General features: G+C 60.0%; 6 protein-coding genes across 6 annotated transcripts; 3 read left to right on the forward strand and 3 right to left on the reverse strand.

Annotated features, from left to right (window-relative positions):
• Positions 1-334: 334 nt before the first annotated feature.
• Positions 335-1159, forward strand: THITE_2041243 (uncharacterized protein; the record flags this gene model as incomplete). The annotated part of the gene is made up of 1 exon (XM_003650461.1): positions 335-1159. A coding segment is annotated over one exon (825 nt), but the record flags the coding sequence as incomplete, so codon positions are not given.
• Positions 1160-4527: 3368 nt separating this feature from the next.
• On the forward strand, positions 4528-6585 carry THITE_2085680 (uncharacterized protein; the record flags this gene model as incomplete). The annotated part of the gene is made up of 1 exon (XM_003650462.1): positions 4528-6585. The coding sequence occupies one exon, from the start codon at positions 4528-4530 to the stop codon at positions 6583-6585; it is 2058 nt and encodes a 685-aa protein (XP_003650510.1).
• A 34-nt stretch (positions 6586-6619) lies between these two features.
• Positions 6620-7174, reverse strand: THITE_2110042 (uncharacterized protein). Its single transcript, XM_003650463.1, has one exon. It carries the CDS (start codon positions 7040-7042, stop codon positions 6839-6841), a length of 204 nt encoding a protein of 67 aa, XP_003650511.1. The 5' UTR covers positions 7043-7174; the 3' UTR covers positions 6620-6838.
• On the reverse strand, positions 7175-10165 carry THITE_2110044 (uncharacterized protein). Its single transcript, XM_003650464.1, has 5 exons — positions 10055-10165; positions 8223-9981; positions 8016-8077; positions 7777-7890; positions 7175-7665 (listed from the first exon to the last, which is right to left on the reverse strand). The coding sequence occupies exons 2-5, from the start codon at positions 9949-9951 to the stop codon at positions 7270-7272; spliced, it is 2301 nt and encodes a 766-aa protein (XP_003650512.1). The 5' UTR covers positions 9952-9981; positions 10055-10165; the 3' UTR covers positions 7175-7269.
• Positions 10166-12451: 2286 nt separating this feature from the next.
• On the forward strand, positions 12452-13558 carry THITE_115795 (glycoside hydrolase family 61 protein; the record flags this gene model as incomplete). The annotated part of the gene is made up of 1 exon (XM_003650465.1): positions 12452-13558. One exon carries the CDS (start codon positions 12452-12454, stop codon positions 13556-13558), a length of 1107 nt encoding a protein of 368 aa, XP_003650513.1.
• Positions 13559-14340: 782 nt separating this feature from the next.
• On the reverse strand, positions 14341-17616 carry THITE_2094410 (uncharacterized protein; the record flags this gene model as incomplete). Its single annotated transcript, XM_003650466.1, has 3 exons — positions 15507-17616; positions 14559-14722; positions 14341-14498 (listed from the first exon to the last, which is right to left on the reverse strand). Exons 1-3 carry the CDS (start codon positions 17000-17002, stop codon positions 14341-14343), a joined length of 1818 nt encoding a protein of 605 aa, XP_003650514.1. The 5' UTR covers positions 17003-17616.
• Between the last annotated feature and the right edge of the window lie 241 nt (positions 17617-17857).

Here is a 17857-nt window from a genome sequence, read left to right on the forward strand (position 1 = left end):
GCATGCCGTGGGCACCGGGGCCACAACGCGGGCACCAGGGCCACAACGCGAGCACCAGGGGCATACCGTGGGCACCGGGGCCACAACGCGGGCACCGGGGGCATGCCGTAGGCACCGGGGCCACAACGCGGGCACCGGGGGCATGCTGTGGGCACCACAGCCACAACGCGGGCACCGAGGGCATGCCGTGGGCACCGGGGCCACAACGCGGGCACCAGGGCCACAACGCGAGCACCGGGGGCATACCGTGGGCACCGAGGGCATGCCGTGGGCACCGGGGCCACAACGCGGGCACCGGGGGCATACCATGGGCACCGAGGGCATGCCGTAGGCACCGGGGCCACAACGCGGGCACCGGGGCCACAACGCGGGCACCGGGGGCATGCCGTGGGCACCGGGGCCACAACGCGGGCACCAGGGCCACAACGCGAGCACCAGGGGCATACCGTGGGCACCGGGGCCACAACGCGGGCACCGGGGCCACAACGCGGGCACCGGGGGCATGCCGTGGGCACCGGGGCCACAACGCGGGCACCAGGGCCACAACGCGGGCACCGGGGGCATGCCGTGGGCACCGGGGCCACAACGCGGGCACCAGGGCCACAACGCGAGCACCAGGGGCATACCGTGGGCACCGGGGCCACAACGCGGGCACCGGGGCCACAACGCGGGCACCGGGGGCATGCCGTGGGCACCGGGGCCACAACGCGGGCACCGGGGCCACAACGCGGGCACCGGGGGCATGCCGTGGGCACCGGGGCCACAACGCGGGCACCAGGGCCACAACGCGAGCACCAGGGGCATACCGTGGGCACCGGGGCCACAACGCGGGCACCGGGGGCATGCCATAGGCACCACAGCCACAACACGGGCACCAGGGCCACAACGCGGGCACCGGGGGCATGCCATAGGCACCGGGGCCACAACGCGGGCACCGGGGCCACAACGCGGGCACCGGGGGCATGCCGTGGGCACCGGGGCCACAACGCGGGCACCAGGGCCACAACGCGAGCACCAGGGGCATACCGTGGGCACCGGGGCCACAACGCGGGCACCGGGGGCATGCCGTAGGCACCGGGGCCACAACGCGGGCACCGGGGGCATACCATGGGCACCGAGGGCATGCCGTAGGCACCGGGGCCACAACGCAGGCACCTAGGGCTACAACGCAAGCACCGGGGGCATACCGTGGGCACCAGGGCCACAACGCGGGCACCAGGGCCACAACGCGGGCACCGGGGGCATACCGTGGGCACCGAGGGCATGCCGTGGGCACCGGGGGCACAACGAGGGCACCGGGGGCACAGCGCGGGCACCGGGGGTATAACGCAGGCACAACGTAGGTAGGTAGGCAACTGTAGGAGCCGTAGGCCGGGAGGCAAGCCGTGGGCCAGCAGTTCGCAGGTAATGCAGGTAGCCAGTAGTAACAGTAAGCAAGTCATGTGATGTAAAAATATAGACAAAAAACCCACGAGCCCGCGAAGCGGGCTCCAAACCCCTAGTGGGTGTGGATGGCAGGCGGGATGGTGTGCCTGGAACCCAAAATTGCTGGCCGCCAGGAGCTGAGTTGCTTGCGACACGAAGCTGCAATGAACTCGTTATAATCAGGCCCTTCGCTCCCCTATTGGAAGAAGACCATGCCCTCACGTCCTGCTCGCTCGCGCATCCCCCCGTCACGCGCTGGGAGGGTGCGCGAACTTCGTAGCCAAGGCCCGGTCGGTCCTGCAACAGAAACGGGCCAGATGGGACTTGGTGGCAAGTTTGCCCGACTGGCTGATGGCCGCCTGGAGGAGGATGTCCGGCAGCCGTGATTGGATTCGCTGCATGTTCCGACTCGATGTAACGACGGCTCACGGAACATCAGTGTGGAAGGTTGGACCCCTGGCACCGCCTCCGTTGCAGAGAGGGTGGGGTGGGATGCCCTGCACCCCCTCTCGAGGCTGGCGAGGGGACCCTCTTGCCCGCTGCTGTCAAATCTCGTTTTTCTTGAACTCCCCGCTAACGTTACGGTCGATGGCGGGGATGGGGGTGATGCTGCTATTCTGACTCGGATCAAGCGAATATCGCACCAAGGACCCGGTGGTAATATTGAGCTTGGCTCTTGTAGATGAAGGCGGCATGAATGAGCTGCACAAGGTAACTGTGTAGTCAGGTGGTATGGGTTGGGGACGGGGTGCCTCTGTCCAGGTGCACATCATGAACCGCGAAGGGTTGGGGGAATGAGGGGAAAGCGGAGAAGCGACCATCTTGACGGGACGGTCGGGAACACTGTCTCAACCAGTTGGAGAGGGTATTTTCCGCGGTGTCGGTGGCAGAGGCGATGGCAACGGCCGGCCCGGCCTTCACTGGGAGGGTGAGCGAAGGATCCCAGTTTGCGTGACTGCGTTCGTGGCGTGAACGCTGGGCTCAATCTCGACAGCGCATTTCCGGCTTGCTCCTGGGCACTCGATTGGCGGGCACAGTTTCATCCTGCAATTCGATCAGTTACTGAATTAAGAAGTTGGGAATCGGTCTAGGGCAACTGAAGCGTGACGGTGTCGATGTCTATCAGCCATCTTGGTTCCTGCTTCAATCATGTATTTGTTAGTAAGGTACCTACCTAGGTATGTCCACAATGGGAGCCGACTCAGTTCGGGGTCGCATCCACGGCCGCATGGCATCAAAGAGAGCAGAGGAGGAGGGGAAGAAACCTGTCAAAGTCCTAGCTGCGCACTTGGACTTTCCGCCGTGACATCGCAGGCAAATAGTGCTGCAACACTCACCGTTACTGCCACTTGGACTTTCGTCCCAACTCAGATGGGACGAGCGGGCAGGGCACTGTCCCAATTAGGAACGACCAGCAATCCCGATATGGGCTGACTCTTGACCGCTCACGTGGTGTATCCGTGCTCTCGTAAACCCTGTCGTACTCAGCGTACCACAGTTGTTTACAGGCACTCAGCAGATCACATCCCGGGCTAGACCGGGCCTTGCGGCATACAGCCTGCCTGCCTGTCTCCCAAACCGTTGTCGGCACTCGGGTGTTTGATGACTGCTTCGAGACCCCAGGGAGCCACTGGGCACGCCGCGGTTGGCGGACCCGGGTTGGTCGCATCGGCTGCCCAGCCTGCCACCAAAAGAAGTCGGCTTCTGCAGGTCCGTCCTTCTTTTCTTGATCCGCATCGTATCGCGCCTATAATCCAGCTGCTAAGGCTCGGAAGTTCAAAGCGCAGGAGGCCTCTCGGACTGTGGATGCAATTGCGATGATCAGGCTCAAGCTGCGGAGATTTGGAAAGAGCCAGCTGAGCGCCAACCCCCGCCAGAGACGGATTGGCTTCCAACCTGGAAGGAAGCGTTGGAAGTGGCTCTGTCAGCACCTTCCCTGTTGCTCGCGCTCCCTGCCGAGCAATCCCCACCGGCCTTGAATCCCAGATCCTGCCCTCTTATGTTAATCCGATATCTCGTACCTACCGACCTATCTACCTTAGGTGCCCGTTGGTTTTTTTTTTTTTTTTTTTTTTTTTTTTTTTTTTTTTTTTTTTTTTTTTTTTTTTTTTTTTTTTTTTTTTTAAGGGAAGAAAGACCCTTTGTTACCTGGAGGGTGGGAGGAAAGCGATTGAAGAACCGCCAGAAAATCGAGCTTAACTCACATATGCGTGTTTGTACTTGAATACTTGAATTCATAAAGGTATTATCAGGAAAAGTCCTGTGAAGAAATGAAGCAAATCAGGGACAGAATCCTGCGTAGAGATACTGCGCATTTACAGTCCAGCGCAACGAAGCCTTCGAGATACTCTAGATCAGGAATCTAGGCAATTAAAGGGGACGCTGGGAACGGGGAAGAGGGGGCTTAAACGTTGAATGCTGAATTCCAAGGAACAGGACTCGAATAGCTCGGCCAATGTCAATCAACAAAGTCTAACTTGGCTGGCCTGGGCCTCCGACTTCTGACAACCTTCAAGCCTCTTGTTGCTCGGCGAGGGCCAGGAGAGCTCAAGCCGTAACAAAGTAGGTAGGAATGCAAGACACCAAAGTCGCGGCTCGTCGACTCGGCTCCAGGAGCATGCGGTGCTCTTTTTGAAAAAAAGAAAGAATACCACCAGTGAAGAAGGGAATGGAGCTGCTCTTTCCTGTATACTTTGGCATTGATTTAAACTTAGATGACGGAGTGAATCAAGAGCAACTGCTAAGCCCCTGCAGATTTGTTCTTCAAAGCTATGCCCGTGTGGTGTATGTCTCCTGGTTCTCCCTCGGAGGTGAGGCAAATTGGGCATGTCCAGCCTCACTGCGCCACGCAGAGCGCCTAGACTCCAGAAAGCATGCAGGCAGATGATTACCCAGTTACACAGCCGCACAGCGTAACGCCTTGCGTTGAGCCTCAAGACGCGATTGGGTCCACGCATGCTCATGATCTTTCAGCTGAAGCCCTTGCGACTTCTTAGACTTGTCTCTTCAGCCCCCCGTTCGACGTTGGGAGAAAAAGAAACCGGATGCTGAGACGCAGTAATGAATTCGGATCTGACCGTTTCTGAGATCTAAGTATCCCGTATGTCATCAATTCAAAACTTCGCATACAGCCCCTTGCCGGGCCCTTTCTCGATCCGCCTCCTCGAGCTGCTCCCGCCGTCCGACTCAGATCCGGATCAGCTCGAATGCCGCCTCGAAACCCATCTTAACCGGGAAGAAGCCCCAGCTTACGAAGCCCTGAGCTATGTTTGGGGCGACGCCACCAAAGAGAAAGCCGTCCTCTGCAACGGCCGCGCCCTCGGCATCACGGCCAGTCTAGAGCGTGCCCTCCGTCGTCTGCGCCTCCGACAGCCCCGGACGCTTTGGATTGACCAGTTGTGCATCAACCAGGATGACCCAGCTGAGCGCGCTCACCAGGTCGGCTTGATGCGCGACATCTACTCGAGCGCGCAGCGCGTCGTCATCTGGGCCGGCCCTGACCCGGAACGCAGTGCCGTTGCGGCCGCCCAGCTCCTCCGAAATTGCAGCGAGCTACACGAGGAAGGCTCGGGACTCGCGCGCAATCAGTGCTTTCCCAGTGACTCGGTACTGGCCCAGATGGGTTTGCCTCCCAAGTCATCAGCCGCGTGGTTGCATCTCCAGTCCTTGCTCACGTTGCCCTACTTTGAGCGCCTCTGGGTCCTCCAGGAGACACGGGTGGCCCGTTCTGCCACCTTCATATGGGGCGATACAGAGATCCCCTGGAACGACATCGCGAGGGGCTGTTTGTTTGCCTTATACAACGGCTTCCACATCCCCAGCCAGGACTTCAAGGAGATCGGGTTCAGGCTCCTCCTCGGCCAGCCGATCGTCCATGCCCTGCCCAACGACCCTGTACGCTCGTGGGAGGACCTGCTCCACATCACTCTCAGCTTCAGAACCAGCGACCCCCGCGACAAGTTCTTTGCGCTGAGCGGGCTTGTCCGCGACAGCTCGGCCGTGACGGTGGACTACAGCGCGCCCACAAACGAGGTTTATGCGCAGGCAGTCCGCAGCATCATCCGCTCTTCTCAGACCCTCCACATTCTCTCGCTCGGCGGCCTCAGACCCGAGGGCTGCCTCTACGACGAGCCGTACTGGACATTAAACAACGGATACGGCGAGATGTCCATCCCGGCGTCCTTCCCGGGCACAGTGTTCACCCCCGCGCGCGAGTCCAAACCGGACCTCCGACAGACCGCCGACTGGCGGGTCCTCTCGCTCAAGGGCGTCCAACTAGCCACACTAGAGACAGTCGGACCGCTCCTGGAAGAGGACGTCTACCCCGAATCATCATCATCACCATCGTTTTCTTCTTCATGGAGGCCCCACGACGCATGGTGGTTCGGCGATAGGATCGTCCAGTCCTTCAAGCTACTCAAGGCGAACCACGACAAGATCGCCGCCAAGTACAAGTTCCCCCTTCCCGTGCAGTCAAGCAACCTCGTGCGGCTCTTCGCCTCGACGCTGGCCTTCGGCTGCAGAGTGCTGAGCAACTCCGGCTGGATGGCGCGGCTGTCCTTTCTGGGTGTCGACGGCAGCCACACCGGCCTGCTGCTGAGCCTGCTCTGGGGCACCGTGCTGTCGCGGCTGGTCGATGGCGGCGTGGACCCAGACGGGAATCGTATGCGCTGCCCTCGGGACCTGATGGAACTTGCCGAGCCGGCCGCCGCAGTGCTGTCCGCCGCGGAACGCGCGCCGCCGCCGGGCGGCAGAGGTTTGGGGCAGCGGGTCTATGACGCGATCGCGGCACAGATGCGCAGCGTCCACGCCGGGACGGGGGCGGAGGATCGGGCAGCCAGGGCCGCGGTGGCGCTCACGGAGCTCTTCAGCCCGGCGGAGTTTTCCGAGGGCAAGCTGTTTCGCGACTGGGCGCTTTCCTGGAGGAAGGTGTTTATTGCGCAGGACGGGGCGGTTGGGCTCGGGCCATGGTGGATGGAGCCCGGGGATATGGTTGTGGCGCTGTTTGGGGGGCCGATACTGTACGGGCTGCGGCCGACGGACACGCCCGGCGAGTACCTGTTCTTGGGCGAGTGCTACCTCCATGGGTTCATGCACGGCGAGGCGATGGACCTCCTCGAGAGGGGCGAGGTCGAGGCGCGGTACTTTGATCTGAGGTAGCGCGGTGTGCGGATGAACGTGTCTGCGGTTGAAAGGGACCGCAAGAAGCGGTGGGGAAACGGGAGCTTGCAGAGGGGGCCTCGTTGAATGTATTAGCTGAGGCAGGATTGGATGGTAGCTGTGAACTGACGGCTCTGGACACCGACCAGCACACTTCACTTTCCAAGAGAGTCAAGACCATCAGCTAAGAGAGAACTAGAGAAGAGGATGTAGATCAAAGGGGCTCCTCCCAGTGTGGGAAGAAGGCAGAGATCTATATCCAGATGCTGGAGCAGAGCCCCCCAGCACCATCATCGAGCCACCGAGCCAAAGAGCCACAAGAGTCCCAGAGCCACAGGGCAGAGTCCCAGAGTCCCAGAGCCCCAGAGCCCCAAAGCCACAGAGCCCCAGAGTCACAGGCCCCCAGAGCCCCAGAGCCACAGACAGGGGGCCCAGGCAGCTTAGCGCGCGACAGCATCTTACTCAGTCACGTTGTGGTGTCTCCTCGGTCCTGACTACTGCATGCCCAGAATATGGGGAAGCTATAACGCTGAAAAGAGAAGAGCAACGCAAAAAAACTGGCTACTCCCGAATCTCTTCTCCGCAATATCGTACAGGACGCGAAGCCTACACAGCCCTATCTGGAAAAACATACTGCTCTAAACGCATCGCGAGGTTACTACGCCGACTATAAAGCGAGCGCGCCTATCTCCGCTCAACCGATGGCTCCCTGTCGATGAACCGTTTGCTGCGATAGCCGTGGTAGCCCGAGTACGCCGGGCCAGCGTGGTAGCCGCCGCTCTCCCGGCGGGGCGGATGGCCGCCGGCGGCGGCAGCAGCAGCCTCGATCTCCTCCAGGGCCGCCGCCTCCATCTCCTTGAGCAGCGCGGCGCCGCATTCGGGCTCGATCTCCTGGCCGTCCTTGCCGACGAGCACCGGCAAGCTCTCGTTGTATGAGTTCTTGAGGTGGCCGATGCGGTAGAAGCTGACCGACTTTTTGCTGAGCCACTGCACGCGGAACGGATCGCTGGTGTCCAAGTGGAGGCCGCGCAGCCATCTGGGGCTGGGGGTGTCGGGGGAGGGCGCGGACGCCATGCGCGCCTGCGCAAGCGGGAAGAGGTCAGGGTTGGGGTTGACCCGGAGGGAGATATTTGGCTCTAGAGCCAGAATAGAAGGGGTGGTGGCAGAAGGGAGTAAAGAAGAAAAACGTACATATCCTTGAAAGGCTCTGCTCTTATTTACAGAGAAGAACAGGATTACGTTCTTGCACTTGGCGAAGGCCTCGGAAAAGGTCGGACCATTCTGAACTTGAGTAGTCCAGAGTGACTGCGGAGCGATCAGTCGTCTGGCCCAAAGAGAGACGGAGGAAGGGAAGGAAGGGAAGGAAGGGGAGGAAGGGAAGAGATAGCCAGAGAGAGGGAGAGAGAGCGCAGGAAGGAATCAACACTCACGTCTTCCATGCAACTTCGGACGTTCTCCTCGTTGAAGGACTTTACGATGAAGAAGCGGGTGTCTGTGTCACCAATCAGTCAAGACCAAGGATGGCAGGAGAGGTCCGTGACTCGACCCCTCTGCTCGAGGGTGAGCATCAAATGCACAAGCCGCTCACAGACGCACGTGCTAGGAGCCTGCGCCGTGACAAGGTGAGGGAAACTTACCGCCCTTCTGACCCAGGTCGACGCGGATTGGGTACGTCGTTCTATCGCTCTTGTACTGGCTGTACCTGCGCGGACGGTCGTCGTAGCCGCCATAGTCTTCGTAATTCCGACGAGTTTGCCGGTGAGGTGAGTACTCTCGTGGCCGTGGGGGCGGACTCCGACGGTAGTCATATCGGCGAGGTGACGGCGGATACGGCCGTCGGTGCGGTGATGGGTCTCGGCTATCGGCCCGTGGCCGTGTATCAGTCTTGTCAAACCCAGAGGGGCGAGAGACGTCGGGGCGTTCATCACGGCCTTGGCCGTCCCGCGATTTGCTGTTAGACTCCCCGGAGCGGAAGGGCAGCGATTCAAGCCGCGGCATCTTCTCCTGGCGAGCCTCGGTGCTCTCTTCCTCGTGCGCTCTCTTGACAGGATGGACCTGCGGAGCGTCCCGAGTGTCGGCCGTGGGCTTCGGCGTGATGGGGGTCAATAGGCTGGGACGAGGAGTCGTCTGCGAGCTCGCAGGTGCGCTAGATACCGCGCTACTAAGCCGGGCAACGGTTGACCGGTGCAGCCCCATCTCCAGCTCTTCTTCCTCCATAAGCTTCCTCTCTTCCTCCTCGATTCTTAGCTTTTCTGCCGCAAGCGCCTTTGCTCTCCGGAAGCGGTCGAGTTTTCTTGCGCGGGCCTCCACATTGTAGTAGTCAGTCATGTCAAGCCAGTCTTTAAGGTCAGGAACCTGGGCTAGCAGCCGAGTGAAAGTGTCCTGAGACAAGGCGGATTCAGACGGCCCGTTAGATAACTTTTGGCCCGCTTCCTTGCCGCTAACGGCAAGCAGGCGGCCGTTGGCGTTGGCGTCGGCGTTGCTGTTACTAGCTGCTTTCGGAACAGCAGCCGTATCAAGACGCTGAGTAGGCGCGTTAGAAGCCGTTTCTTGAGATTTGGTCCCGCTTTCACGACGGGGCAAGTCGGGAGCAGGCGGCTTTGTAGGGGCCGGAACGATCTCGTCTCGAGCGGTTGTGGATTGGCGACAGTTGGGAAGCGACGCAGTTGTAGCTGGGCTTGTCATGCTTGTGATCTCTCCTTCCTCGGGAGATGCATTTTTTGTGCGGTCTGTTTCTTTGGGGGGAATCTTGTCGGATGCCATGTTCTCGCTCTTGGGCTGATGGGCCAGTTTGCTCTGAGCGGTAACAGACGCCATTTTCGGCATCGGGATGGTCACCTTGGGGGGTGGTTTGGGAGGAAGTGAGTGTGAGGGCTGCCCCTCCACGGGAGCAGCTTGTTGCGCCGGCGGTTTCTGCATATCACTGCTTGAGCTCGAACCATTGATGTTCAGGCCAGGGATCTCGCAGGCAGCAGCAGAGGAGATGGACGAAATCAAGGCTGCGATGTCTTGCGCATTAGCGGGAACTGAAGTCGGTGCCGGCAGCCGGGGCACTTCATGGGGTACGAAGCTGGTGGCCGTGCCACTCTCCGTTGACGGACGGCTCAGTAGAGAAGGGTTCCGCTGGGAGGACACCGCCGATGGAGTGGAGGCAACAGGAGGAGCAGCAGTAGCAGCAGTCGCAGCAGTAGCAGAGACATTGGCGCCCGCCGCATCAGCAGCGTCGCTTGACGGCTGGCTGGGGCTCTGGAGGGGCTGGATCCGGTTTGGGCTCTGGTTCTGGCTGCGGCCCCTTAGCAGCTTTTGCTTGAGCTCAGCTGCACGGGCGTCCAGGCCGATCTTGGTTGAGGGAGATGGGCTTGCCATGGCTGGTTGCGTCGACCCCTTTACGGGCAACTGGGGGATGGAAACAAGTCAGCGAGTCGGCTGCAACAGATGGAAGAGCAGGATCAAGAGACGAATGGAATACCACGCTGGCGCCTGATGGAAAGCTGGAAGTGGGCAGCCGGGCTTAGAGCAATACTGCAAGTGGTGATGACTTGGGGCGAGGTTGAAGCTGCGCAAACTAAGCGTTGCCACGGGAAATGTTTATCGTTTGTTGAGTGCTGGCAGCTGGCGTATATTGTTGTTGTTGTTTGTTGTTATCGTCGCAACGGGGCGCCAAAAGAGTGAAAGAACAAAACGAGATGACCTGGTCGGCTGTAATCTGTACGACCTGAGGTTTACGGTCCGCTCGGGTTTTGCCTCGGGATTGAACAGCTGGTATGCGACTGCTCGAGATATATCTTGTTGTCGTAGTCGTCAGAAGTAGTCTCCTTACTTGCTGCGCAGTAGATAGGCAAATAAACAGCAACAGCAGAGATGGATGGCGCGATCAAATCGCGACCTGTGGCACGCGTCTGTCTCTCCTCGAGAAAAAGTCGTGACGTGAAGTCGGAGGTGGAAGAGTTCTCTCTATGTGGGGCCGATGCTGATTGGCTCAAGCTGGAGGGCTAGTTACGCTACCTACCTACCTAACTAGGCAGCGGCTTTCGGGCATCGGCAGGTAGAGGGCCCAGGGAAGGTGAAGCCATGTTCGAGCACCCGCGCCGAGTCTTCAGACGAACGGAACACGCTCAGATATCCATTGGATGAGCAAACAAACATCATCGAGGGCTCTCGCACTTCCTCCATCCAGACCGCGCACTTGCCTTACTACGACTACGTAAGTACACTCCTGTACCGCTCAGCCTTCGAAAATAAATACCGTGCACCTGATACTGTGTCAGTTACACAGCCCTGGGATCCGGGCATGCATTCCGCTTGGTGGGATTAATTTCGCGTGGTATCGTCGAGGATACTGCAAACCCGGTAACTAAGGGAGCGAGATGCATGCCACCCGACTGGAACCATGCCGACCCGCCGATCGATGGTGCCATGCGCCATGCGCCATGCCACGCAGAGCGGTGCGTCTTGTCCAGGTCGCTGAGGTTCGGGGCGATTCGAACATGGAGCATGTGTCGAAGCCCATCACAGGCTTGACCAAGTCCCAAAAATCGGCTCCGAGTGTCCTGTAACAATCCGTCTCGCACCTCACCTCTATAATACACAGCAGACAGACCAGCTCAGAGCGGACGGGCTCATAGTTGTGGGACCACCGGGTCTGGCATCCTGCATGCAAAACAGAGAACGTCATCCCGCATCGCGGCGTCTCGAGTGTATGCAGGCTTCTGTGAGGCTTCTGTGATCTTCGGTTAGGACCGCAAGCGCTTCCCGGAACACGCCTCGAACAACGCGCGCCTACTGTGTAGCGTTATGTGGTTAAGATTTGGGGGCTCTCTGTGGGGTTGAGTAGCGCAAGCGAGCCTCTGTCCCTGCATTAGCGTTCTCCTGACGACCCCGCCGTTCTCGGTCGACAACGCCGCACCACCAAGAGCCACCCCTTCCCCCCCACGCTTCCGACCCATCGTCAGCTTTTACCATGTTTCATGTTGCCCGCTGCTCCGGGTGACGCTCCCTTCTGAGCGATTGGTCGGCGCCGCCCTCAGTCGTCATCAGTCTATGCGTTGGCGACGAGACCCATGGCTCGCATCACTCAGATCACCCGGGTTCGGGCGCGCCAGCACCATGGCATCGTCTTGGCACGGACCAGATCTCTGTTTCCGTCTGCTCCCAACCGCTTCGAGTTACCTCGGAGGCGGCTTGTGGTCCGCTCAACTCCACCAAAGGATCGTCCGGGATGGCGCCCTGCTGGCGTCAATGCGTTTCCGGCCTGCTGCTGCCCTCGCCCGACGCTGCCGACCCTATCACGCAACTCGCGCCTCGCAACGCTTGCCTCCCTCACGGACATCATCTTTGTCCACCAGCAATTCTGACCCCCCCCCGCGCTCCAGGATCTGTGCTCCCCTGGTCCACCTCGACTGGCGGTTGGTTAATCTTACTGAAACGCCATGAACATCCCGAACCCGGTCTGCTGCCCAGAGCCCAGTCAGGCACTGGTCATGACCATCTGCAGTGTCAGTCAGTGGGGATACAGACACGTCCTTTGCCGCCTGGTGGATGGATGTTAGACGGACGTAGTCGGCGCCCAACTGGGCGAATGGCCGGCCAGGGGGTCCGCCAAGGTGCCCATCCTCGAGAGATATAAGGCGCAGCTCGAGTCCGTCGCTGAACCGACCTCTTCTCTCACCAGGCGCCAGGCGACCTTCAAGCAAAGCCGTTCTTCTCGTTCATTCCTCCCTCTTTAGGTACATTCGCTTCATTGACTGAAGACCTGTTCTTCCTTCCTCTCCTTGGTTACTTGATCCATTCGTCCCGCTAGACGGTGCTGCTAAGCCTTCTACGACGCACAGCGTCTGTTCTCGTTCATCAACAAACCAGCTTCAAGATGCCTTCTTTCGCCTCCAAGACTCTCCTTTCCACCCTGGCGGGTGCCGCATCCGTGGCCGCCCACGGGCACGTGTCGAACATCGTCATCAACGGGGTCTCGTACCAGGGTTACGATCCGACCTCCTTCCCTTACATGCAGAACCCGCCCATCGTGGTCGGCTGGACTGCCGCCGACACGGACAACGGCTTTGTTGCCCCGGATGCCTTCGCCAGTGGCGATATCATCTGCCACAAGAACGCCACCAACGCCAAGGGCCACGCCGTGGTCGCCGCGGGAGACAAGATCTTCATCCAGTGGAACACATGGCCCGAGTCCCACCACGGCCCCGTCATCGACTACCTCGCGAGCTGCGGCAGCGCGTCCTGCGAGACCGTCGACAAGACCAAGCTCGAGTTCTTCAAGATCGACGAGGTCGGCCTGGTCGACGGCAGCTCGGCGCCCGGTGTGTGGGGCTCCGACCAGCTCATCGCCAACAACAACTCGTGGCTCGTCGAGATCCCGCCCACCATCGCGCCGGGCAACTACGTCCTGCGCCACGAGATCATCGCGCTGCACAGCGCCGAAAACGCCGACGGCGCCCAGAACTACCCGCAGTGCTTCAACCTGCAGATCACCGGCACCGGCACCGCCACCCCCTCCGGCGTCCCCGGCACCTCGCTCTACACCCCGACCGACCCGGGCATCCTCGTCAACATCTACAGCGCCCCGATCACCTACACCGTCCCGGGGCCGGCCCTCATCTCCGGCGCCGTCAGCATCGCCCAGTCCTCCTCCGCCATCACCGCCTCCGGCACCGCCCTGACCGGCTCTGCCACCGCACCCGCCGCCGCCGCTGCTACCACAACTTCCACCACCAACGCCGCGGCTGCTGCTACCTCTGCTGCTGCTGCTGCTGGTACTTCCACAACCACCACCAGCGCCGCGGCCGTGGTCCAGACCTCCTCCTCCTCCTCCTCCGCCCCGTCCTCTGCCGCCGCCGCCGCCACCACCACCGCGGCTGCCAGCGCCCGCCCGACCGGCTGCTCCTCTGGCCGCTCCAGGAAGCAGCCGCGCCGCCACGCGCGGGATATGGTGGTTGCGCGAGGGGCTGAGGAGGCAAACTGAGTGGTTTGAATGGGTTGGTGGGCAGCGCTCTCTTCTTGCCTCGTCCAGACGAGTTTGACGAGTTTCGCTTCTTGTTTTCTGCTTGTCACGCCTGGTGCTGAGCTATCACCGTTGAGTGCTCACTGACTTCCTTCCTTGTGATGTTGGCAAGGATGTGAGGCTTGGGGGGACTTAGCGGGTGATGTTGGAGGAGCTTCGATTCGTTTCTGTACATATGTATATATGGCTTTGCTTGGCTTTTTCTTCATATGGCTTCGCTTTGGTTCGCTTCTGCTTGTGTAAATATTTTCTTGATGCTGGGTGGAAACGGGGGAGGTGGTTGGTTGGTTGGGCTTCGAGCTGTTGCTCGCGGAGTACGGTAGATAAAACGGTTGAAATAAGAGCACCTTCTGAAGCTGGAATTTGGGCTTGTCTCTAAAATATGTGTGCTTGTGTGAGAGACTTGTGTTCTTAATATCAGTTAAGGGGAAGTTAAGGGGCTCTTGTTGTGGTTAGTCGGTTACGCGGCAGACGGGCCGCTGCCTCCTGTTTCACTGCAGATGCTTATGCGAACTTACGGCACGATCTGGTTACACTGCCTGCCTGCGTATGTGCCTGCCTGCATATATCGCCGAGTGTCGATAATCTTCTTGGACACAAAAGCACGAATCTTGACGTCACATCGAAATTTCCTGTCATGGACACCGACCGAGCAAGCTTGCCAGCTTTCAAGCCCACCATCTGACACAAAATTCTGACATAACTACACTACTTCGTACAATATCTGTTGAAGATCGCCTAGATCACGGCTGGCTGCGGCGTCCAGAAGTTTGGGAGTGACCGCCTCGGCAGGCAGCGCCCGGAGCGATGGGGTCGTCGCGGCCGCGGGGACGGAGGCGCCGGCTGGCGATGGGGGTCGGCTGAGGACGGTGTAGGTTGTTGCCACCAATGCGGCGAACGTCTAGGGGCTTTATTAGCGCCCAGTCCATTCGCCCATTGCGGCGAGACCTCCTTGCGAAACCAGAGGCGGCGTATATTGTGCCAAACCTCTGGTTCCCGTTGGCAAAGAAAGCGATGATGTTGGCAAGGATGGCGGCGGCGGCGGCGGCGGCGTCGGAGACGCCTTGGACGCAGAGACAGTGGCGGAGGGTCCAAGTTCCATGCTGCTTGTTCTGTCTCGTTTCGCTGGCGTTGTTTGTGTGTTTGCTGGCTTATTTTAGGTTTAGGAAAGAGGTCTGTCTCGAGAGGGATCTGAAATTGAGAAAGGCCAGACAGGGCTGGGAGAAGCAAGGCATTGGGGAATAAATAGAGTCCTAGGCCTGGACAACTTCATGCATTCCTCTATCGGTGGTCTGTGGGCGTGATGTCATAGCACTGTATGCAGCCTTTGGTGGTTCGTTCCGACGATGCATGCGTTAAGCATGTGAATGCCCCCTGTGCTTCTGTCTTGTGCAGTGTGCTTGATGCAAAGTCACGTTGCTGCCCCCGTTTTGTTATCTCTCTCTAACTCCACCGCCATGCAGCAGACAGGCTGTACCAGTCGGCCGAAGCAGGGCCGTTGGCAAGAAGATTCAGCTGCTCAACTACTTCTAAGTTAGTTGAGCTGAGAGTCTACCCACACTACAGCCTTTTCTCGACTGGATAATGTCCTTAGTCTTCGCACATCAAAAGGGTTCTGGTCCCCAAGATAATTCACTTCTCAATGCCCCCGTCTCGACATCCTTCCCTCTTTCATCGCTATTGACCCTCTATACTTTTCCGCTTTCTTTAACAACGTTTGCCGTGAGCATTGTATAAAGAGTCTCGCGTACCTTTTCTGGTGTTCTTGGTGGATATGAGGCGCGTGAACTAACCCTTGAACACTGGTTACTGCTCATCACTTGGAGATCCAGTCCTATAACCGGAATGTATCTCGAAGTCGATTGATGGTGCAATCTCTCAATTTTGATTATCATTATCAGTCTCTAACTCTCCCCCTTCGCTTTCCTCCTCGCCCCTGTTCTTCCTCGCCGCCCACCCCGTCTTAAACACCTGGAACCGCGGCAGCGCCTTCAAAGCAGCGTACCGCGGTTCGTCCCAGAAGACAAAGCCCACGCGGAACCAAACCTCCTCCAATAACATGCCGTCAACCTCGGTGGAAGGCTCGAACAGCATGGTATCCTCCACAAACCCGCCCTCGAACGCGTCCGCCCACGCGCACGACACCCCCTCGGCGCCGCGGTCCCCTTCAAAACGGAGATGCGCCGAGAACGGCAGCGAGCCGGGCGGGAAGCTGTCCATCCGCGCCTGGACGTGGTCGCGGCCCAGGAGGCTCCAGTTCTCCCCGCCGCCCTGCGTCTCGTTGCCGCCGTCACCGCCGCCGCCGTTGCCGTCGTCGTCATTGTCCCCGGGCTCGTCCACCAGCCGCGCCGTCTTGCGCACCACCACATCCTCCCACCACCGCGGCAGCGCCGCGCGGAACCCCTTCAGCACGTGCACGTAGGCGCCGAGGTTGCGCGCGCGCCCGGACCGCAGCCAGTCGCGCAGCTGCTGGCGGTGGGAGCGGGGGAAGCGGAGCAGCCCGCGGCGCAGCTCGCGGCGCAGCGCCCGGTCGCGGCGCGGATCGGGGTGGAGGTGCTGGCCGCGGCTGCGGCCGCTGCCGCACAGCGCCGCGGTCCACATCCGGTTCAGCCGCAGCATGAAGAAGCCGACGCTGGCGAGCTGCTGGTGCTCCCAGGGCCAGAAGAAGCCGAGGAGCGCGAGGCGGAGGGAGACCAGGTTCGGCCCCGTCGTGCTGGTGGCGTCGGGCCCGGCCCGGTGGGAGGCGGTCGTCGGCGCGCCGTTGACGTCGTAGAGGATCTGCAGGCGGTAGAAGGCGCGCAGGATCCGGTGGCGCTCGGTGTGCTGGGCGGGCGGGGCGAGGAGGAGGCGCCGGGTGGTGGCGGGGTCGGGGAGCGGTTGCTGCTGTTGCTGGGTGGCGGCGTCGAGTTCGCCGTGGAAGACCGCCGACGCGTGGCGGACGTACACGTCGGTGAGGTCCGCCATGACGCGGTGCCAGTGCAGCAGGTGGAGGACGACGCCGAGGGGCACTTGGCGCGGGCGCGGAAGTCCGTTGCCCCGCAGGTAGGCGTCGTAGAGGGCGAGTGCGGCGCGGCCGTCCTCGTGATAGCGCGGCGACGAGGCGTCGAGCCGGTCGAACTCGTACAGGGCGAGGGCGTCCGGGAGCACGGGGCCAAGCTGCCGGCGGAGGAAGCCGTATATTAGGGAGGCTTTGTCTTCCTCGAAAATGGCGTGGATGCGCCGGCAGGTGCTGCCCAGGGCTCGTAAGTCGGAGAGGGAGTCGACCGAGCCGAGGATGTGGAGGAGCATCTCCGTGGGCAGGGTTTGCAGCGACGACGACCTCGACGAGGGAGGCTTGGGCGGTTGGGGCGGCGGAGGCGTCGGCGACATCGCCAGGGACGCAAAGGAAGTAGCCATTTGTCGCATCTTGATGTTTTGTTGTCTTGGATTTGTGCGCGAAAGCGGAAGGTAATCTTTCAAGAACGGCTTGCTTGGTCTTTTTCAAGCGAAGTTGCGCAGTTGGAGCATGGAAAAGTTGGGAGGAGCGGGCACAGCACTGGCTTATATCCTTCTTGCTGCTGGTCATATGCACTCCTCGGTCTGCAACTCATCTGCAGTTCTCATTTTTGTCGCTGGCCACATGCACCCCTCGGTCTGCGACTCGTCTGCAGTTCTCAGCTTTGTCGTAAGGGAGCGGGAGATCCCGCACTGTGACGTGGGCAGGTAGCGGTGCAAAGCAGTGCAGTGCATGTGAGAGTGCACATGCTATTAAGCGTTCGTACCTCAGGTAGATAGACATGCTGCTCTTGTGGGGTTCTGTCTCCGACACCGACATGCGGCCGACAGGACATAACATCATCACCGTAACTGGCATTTTGCCCAGACCCCAATTGGTGGGCTGATCCCAGAACCACATAAGTCAAGTTACAGGACACTGGAAATGGAAACTCAGGTCTTTTTCTGCAAAGTATTTGGTGTGTGATGTTCTGTTACTGTTTCTTGAAACAGAGCTCAGTCCTGTTGACTTTTGTCCCATGAGTAATCAGGGGTCAGGGGCTCCATCAAATGTCCGTTTACAAGTTGCTGAGGTGCCAACTTGACCTCATAGTTAACGTTATTTTAAGGTTAACTACCTAGGTACCCCTGCCAAGCGGCCCACAGCGGCACGTTCCGGGGAAGGGTGGAGCCTAGGCCTGTCTTGCATTGCATTTGACCGACTTCTTTAAAATGACAACTCCTTTTTTTTTAGAATGACAACCCCGAGGAGTGGCCCGTGCGTCC

Source organism: Thermothielavioides terrestris, chromosome 1 (assembly GCF_000226115.1).
Source record: "Thermothielavioides terrestris NRRL 8126 chromosome 1, complete sequence".
NCBI classification, from domain to species: domain Eukaryota; kingdom Fungi; phylum Ascomycota; class Sordariomycetes; order Sordariales; family Chaetomiaceae; genus Thermothielavioides; species Thermothielavioides terrestris.

Coding starts and splice junctions, on each gene's coding strand:
- THITE_2110042 (XM_003650463.1), bottom strand. CDS start 7,042: ATGCTGTCGCGCGCTAAGCTGCCTGGGCCCCCTGTCTGTGGCTCTGGG.
- THITE_2110044 (XM_003650464.1), bottom strand. CDS start 9,951: ATGGCAAGCCCATCTCCCTCAACCAAGATCGGCCTGGACGCCCGTGCA. Junction 7,891..8,015: donor TCCGAAGTTGCATGGAAGAC/GTGAGTGTTGAT, acceptor ATCGCTCCGCAG/TCACTCTGGACTACTCAAGT. Junction 7,666..7,776: donor GCAGAGCCTTTCAAGGATAT/GTACGTTTTTCT, acceptor CCGCTTGCGCAG/GCGCGCATGGCGTCCGCGCC.